The 6166-nt window shown below is 46.6% G+C and overlaps 1 protein-coding gene across 1 annotated transcript in view; it reads right to left on the bottom strand.

Annotated features, from left to right (window-relative positions):
• The window catches only part of Nploc4 (NPL4 homolog, ubiquitin recognition factor), a 57718-nt gene extending 51942 nt beyond the window's left edge, over window positions 1-5776 (bottom strand). Inside the window, exons 1-2 of the mRNA XM_021212272.2 lie at window positions 5589-5776; window positions 976-1056 (exon numbers count right to left, since the gene is read on the bottom strand). Of these exons, the coding sequence (XP_021067931.1) occupies window positions 976-1056; window positions 5589-5603 (96 nt within the window). The 5' untranslated portion in view covers window positions 5604-5776. The remainder of the gene's footprint in view (window positions 1-975; window positions 1057-5588) is intronic.
• Between the last annotated feature and the right edge of the window lie 390 nt (window positions 5777-6166).

Consider the following 6166-nt stretch of genomic DNA (forward strand, 5'->3'; position numbering starts at 1 on the left):
AAAAAAAAAAAAAAATTCCATCCTGTTGCAGAAGACCTGGAATCAGTTACCAATACCACCTGTAACTCCAGTTCAGAAGAATCCAACACACTCTTTAGGTCATGATGGACATTGCACATACGTAGTATACAGACATACATGCAAGCAAAATACTCATATATAAAAGATAAAAATAAATCAAATCTCCAGGCGTGGTGGCACACAATTTTAATCCCAGCACTTGGGAGGCAGAGGCAGAGGCAGAGGCAGGCAGATCTCTGTAAGTTTTGAGGCCAGCTTGGTTTACACAGTGAGTTCCAGAATAGCCAGGGCTACACAGAGATCCTATCTCAAAACAAAAACAAAAAAATAGAATGGATCATTCTAAAAATATTTTTATTACAATTCCCCTTTGATAAACTGTCAATTGTTGCTCGTTTGAAACATGGTGCTTGCTCTGTGGGGGAGGCGGGAGGGAATGAGAAAGGGTCTTATTTCATGGACCCAGCTGGTCTACAGTTTACATTGCCTACACAGGCCTTAAACCTTTCTCATCTCAGCCTCCCAAGACAAGACACGGGTGTTAGCAACACACTTAACTCCAAATTTGCCTTCTCAAAAATTACTCTTGCAAAGTGCTTTAACATCTGCCTGCGGCCTAGTAGATATTAATTGTGATTAGACTAGACACCTGATCCAGAGTTCAGCATGGGGTTCATCCTTGTGACCCCAGCTGAAGCGGGACAATTACGTAGAGCCCAAGGCCCGCTGGCACAGTAAGACTCTGACTATCTCTCTGACCCAGTCTGTCAGTCTGTCCCTCTTCCTTCTCTACCTCCCTGTCCCTCGACAGTGACCCAGCAGCTATCCAATCCAATCGCACATGAAAACACTGTACAAGTGACAGCCTGGTGGTGGAAATCAGAAAGGAAACAGGAAAAGGCAGAGACAGGAACCCTGGAGAGAACAAGGCAGGGAAGTCAGTGTCATAGGCACCTTTTTCAAGAAGGTGGCGGCTGTCTCTCTCTTCGTTGCTGTGATCCTCTTCACGCCATCAGGGGACTGGACACGGATTATCTGTGGGAAATCAGACAGACGGATACTGTACCTAGTGAAGTATTGATTTTATAAGACTTACACAAACTAAAGGTAGAAATCAGCTTTCCGAAGCTTTCTGTGGTATGTTGTGTATACTGTATATACAAGTACACACACACGTGTACACACCTACAGTCAACACAGGGTGTCCTCCTCAGCTGCTCTGCACCTTCTGCAGTGCTGGAGTCACAGAAGTGCACCTCTGCGCCCAGCTTTTCTCCAGGTGCGGGGGTGCAAGCTCAGGCCCCAGTGCTTACACAGCACCCCCTGTTGCACCTGAGCCACCTCCCCACTCCCAATCTTTCCCCTTTCAATCCCCAATTCCATTTTTCCTTGAAGGAGAAACAAGATGTGAGGTGCTCGACACATGAAAGACGGACTAAAGTACTACTCTGATTCAAGCACGCTACAATTTCATGTGGAACGCACAACTTCAAGGCTAAATATGGTAGGAATATGTCATCCCAAGCGCTCTAGAGAAGGAGGCGAGAACATCGGAAGAAGCCAGCCTGGGCTACATAAGACAATCTTAAGATAAGGATTTGGGAATTTTTTTTTTTTGGTTGGTTGGTTGGTTGGTTGTTCTTGAGACAGGGTTTCTCTGTATAGCCCTGGCTGTCCTGGAACTCACTCTGTAAAGCAGACTGGCCTCGAACTCAGAAATCCGCCTGCCTCTGCCTCCCAAGTGCTGGCACCACCACCCGACAATAAGGTTTTTATTTTACAAGTGTAGGTGTTTACCTGCATGCATGTCTGTGTACTACATGCAGGTACCGCCTTTCAAGATCACAAGACATTACATGAAGTCGTCTTAAAAGGGCTAGAGAGATGGTTCAGTCCTTAAGAGCAATGGCTGCTTTTGCAAAAGACTAAGTTTAATTCCCACCGTGTACATGGAAGCTCTCAACTGTCTGTAATTCTAGTTCCAAGGGATGCACTACCCACTTCTGCTCCTCAGCACCCTACATGCAAAGGGGCACATAAATTCATACAAGTAAACATATATAATACAAAAGAGCGGGGGAGGGTATAGGGGACATTCAGGATAGCATTTGAAATGTAAATGAAGAAAATATCTAATAAAATAATTTTAAAAAAAAACAAAAAAAAAAATAAATTAAATTTAAAATAAAACAAAATAAAGGTCCTTAATGCCATGGTAAACTCGAACGGGTTTTCTTGGGGATCTGGGTTTTAACAAAATGTATTTCCGTGGCAAGCAAAGATAAGTGTTGGCTGTCCTCCAAGAATGTTAGACATGGGCCCACTTTACTGATCCAGACCTTCTGAGAACATGTCATTCATTATGCCAGCCACTGTTGGCAGCCTCTGCTTTGGTAAAGAAGGACGAGAGGGCATGCCCTGTACACCAGGCAGCTGCTGCCCGGCCACGTGAAGACTGAGAGGGAAGACACAAAATAGCTCAGAAAACACCTCTATTTAAGTGCTTTCTCCAGCCGTCACTAATGGTGCACTGTACAGAAAATACATGAAACAAAGACATCTACTGACACACCGAGTGAGGAATTCCATAATGGCTTACAGTCAACTGAATTTCCTCTACTTTCGCTAAACTGTTTAAGAATAATGCAGGTTCTTCTAAAATACCATGACTGCGCCTCTCAATTTTTAGTGACTCTCACGCGGTATGTTCGATATTAAAAACTCTGTTCTGGATAAAGGGCATAAAGTTGTGTACCCATTTGCTTCACAGTATAAAGTTGTGTACCCATTTGCTTCACAGTATAAAGTTGTGTACCCATTTGCTTCTGATCCACATCTGTCTCATTTCCTCTCTGATAAGTGAGCACTGATTTCTAGAACTCTCTTCACATGAAATTTGATGCCGAGGAAAAACACCTTGAATATATTTTTATATATATATTCATATATTCATATATCCTTGAATACATATATTCACTCTGCAATCTGTCTCCAACACGGTGACCCATGATAGTGAAGACCTTGCTTGTCCACGGAAGGCTCTACAAATGCTCCTTCATTCTGTCACTCACCCTGGCAGCAGCAAGAGAAATCCGTTTGTTGGCTGATTTTGGTTTAGTTGCACACATGATGCAGACCAGACAAGTTTCAAACCCCAGGAACCTGACCCAGGGATTACAGGTCTATGCCACAATGCCCTGCTTACCAAAGAGGAATTCTAAAGTGCAAAGTCACTCTACCTGATGGGAGTCTGGGTTTAAGAAGAAACAATGATGTACTGAGAAAAGTTTTGGATTAACCTCTGACAGGCTGCAAAAGAGAATACATGGAACAGACAGACTTGGCCATGTGGAGAACACAGACTCTTAAAGTTAGATGTGGGGCTGGAGAGATGGCTCAGCAGTTAAGAACACTGACTGCTCTTCTAGAGGTCCTGAGTTCATGTGGTTCACAACCAGTCTATACTGGCGTCTGATGCCCTCTTCTGACATGTAGACATGAAGACAGAAACAAAATACATAAATTAAAAAAAAAAAAAGTCAAATGTGTTCAAACAAGCAGCAATAGTTCCACTTATGTGGGAAGCTGAGGAGTTTGAGCACTGGACAACATAGCTGAGTCTGGGTCACAAAGTAAAAACAACAACAACAGAAAGATCAAAATTAAAAGAATAGAAATTTTCTTGGGGGCTGGAGAGATGGCTCAGTAGTTAAGAGCACCGACTGTTCTTCCAAAAGTCCTGAGTTCAAATCCCAGCAACTACATGGTGGATCTGACACCCTCTTCTGGAATGTCTGAAAACAGCTACAGTGTACTTACATATAAGAAATAAATAAATCTTGAAAGAAATTTTCTTGGAAGAGTGGTTGAGTTTTTAACATTATCCCTACAGAAATTCTCTGAAGACCTCCCTTTGAATTCAAAACAAACAGGCCTGGAGTAAGCGCGCACTCACTCTCTGCTCCTGCAGAACATCCAGAGTTCAGTCCCCAGCATCCACAACTACCACCTATAACTTCAGCCCCAGGGGATCCAACACCTTTAGCTTCTAGCAACAACTGCACTCACGTGCTCACATCCACATCTACACATAATTCTTTCCAAATGGGGCTGGTGAGCTGGCTTATCCACAAAGAGCACTGCTTGCTCTTCCAGGGGAACTGGTTCAATTCCTAGCACCCACACAGTCTCTCACAGCCTGTTCTTGAGGATTCAAACCCTACTCTGCCCTCCTTAACAACCAGGTGTGGTACACATATATGAAGGTAAAACGCCCATACACATAAAATAAATACATAAGTCTTAAAAGCAAAATTTTTAAAATCAACTTCTGAAGAGTATATTAATTAATTCCTTACAACTCGAGAAAGTCGATTTAAGACCCATTGATGCCCAAGTCAGCCTTTGGAATACCTGAACACACTGCTTAACCTCAACAAAGAGCATTAAAAGCAGTAGAAAGTTTGAAAAGCAGATTGGCCTGCTGATATCGCACCTATTTCTAGGCAAGTCTTCTGTGAGGGTAAATTTAAGTTTTAAAACTAAGTCAGCCTTTCTGAGGTTTCTCTGCATCATCTGCATCCAGGATAGAAAATACAGAAGGCCCCTAAACAGAGCTGTGAGGAAAGAGAAGCTGCCCTCTGAGAAAAGCCTTAACTCTTAGCCTGCCAGAAAAGTCTGCAGTGAGATATGTGAGGGGGGAGGATGTCAAGGTCAAGAACGGCCTGGGATAAAGTAGTAAGACTGTCTCAAAAACAAACAAACAAACAAAGAAAAACTCAAGAACTATACTTCCCTGGAAATCCAGAGAGATGTAATATTCTCGAATGCAGGAAGCCACTGAAGAGCTGTCCCAGGTCTAAGGCAACCAACATGATTCCGCTTCCATGGAAATCCCAAATATTCCTCCATGTTGGCCCTGGTTATTCTGTCAGACCGGTCTGTTACTAATTCCTATCACTTCCCAACCCCTGCCACATATGCTCTGGAGAGAAATTCCCACAGGTTAACAAACGGCTGGTTTTCCTCTTGTTTTACTGACATTTCATGGGGCTGGGGGTGACTGTCTCTACTGTCAGGCTAAAGTGAAATCGGCCTTCTTTATGACTCTCCTTTTAAACAGGTGGTCGTCAAGTTGCCTGTGTCAAAGAGGAGCCAGTCCCGCCTGTTTTGGGTTTGCCCCCATGACCGCGTCCTCTGTGGGAAAGGGGTTCCCCTAATGATGCCCTTTTCTTCTCCGGTCGACTCTTCCGGAGTGAAATCGTGACGAGGCACTGCCGGGATGGGGGAGGAGAAAGGCCGTAGCCGGCTTCGGGGCCTGGGAGGAGGCCGAGGTCCCTCAGAGCAACCTGCGGCAGCAGGGAAGAAGAAGGCCGCTCCGCTCGGACCGCTCGGCCTCCTTCCCGCCAGCCTCTCCGGGCCCGGCTAGCGCAGATACCTCCTCAAAACCGGGGCGAGCGAGGAGGAACCGCCGGCTCCGAGCACCGTCCGGCGCTGACCCGCCCAGGACGCCCACAAATCTGCTGCCTCATCCCGGCGCCCCGCTCCCTCCCGGCCGCCGCACTCACGATGCTCTCGGCCATGGCGGCCGCTCCGGTCTCCGGGCTCGGGCCCCGGGCTCCCGCCGCCTGTCTCCCCAAGGGCCTCGCAGCCCCGGCCTCGGCCTCAGCCCCGGCCCCGGCCTCCCGCCGCCGCCGCCACCGCCGCTCCAGCTTCGCCGCCCGGCTCCGCCAGTGCCGACGTCCGGTGCTTCGCTCAACACACTCCGCCAGGCGAAGAGAGAGGCGAAAGAAGGTTCCGGCCCCGCCAACGGCCGCGCGCATGCGCAAGGGGTGCCGCGCGTCCCTCGGCCCACCCACCCTAAGCGCGAGTCGGGCCCAGGACCCTGGATTCAGAAGGCTGTGCCAGGAGAGCCATATTCCTGAAAGTTAGAGCAATGCAAAAAAGCTGCAAGAAGAGAGGAGCGTCGAGATCTCGCTCAAATATAACCGTTAAGAAAGTTCTGTACGGTCTTCACAGTTTTCCAGCCATGAGCTGGAGTTTCTCCCTTACTGAACTTTGTAACTGCATATGATTTGAAGCAGAAGACTTTATGGAAATATCTTAAGAGGCTAAACGCCTCCGAATTTTTATTTGATTTTTTTTG

The sequence above is a fragment of the Mus pahari genome, chromosome 14 (genome assembly GCF_900095145.1).
Source record: "Mus pahari chromosome 14, PAHARI_EIJ_v1.1, whole genome shotgun sequence".
Taxonomy (NCBI): Eukaryota; Metazoa; Chordata; class Mammalia; order Rodentia; family Muridae; genus Mus; species Mus pahari.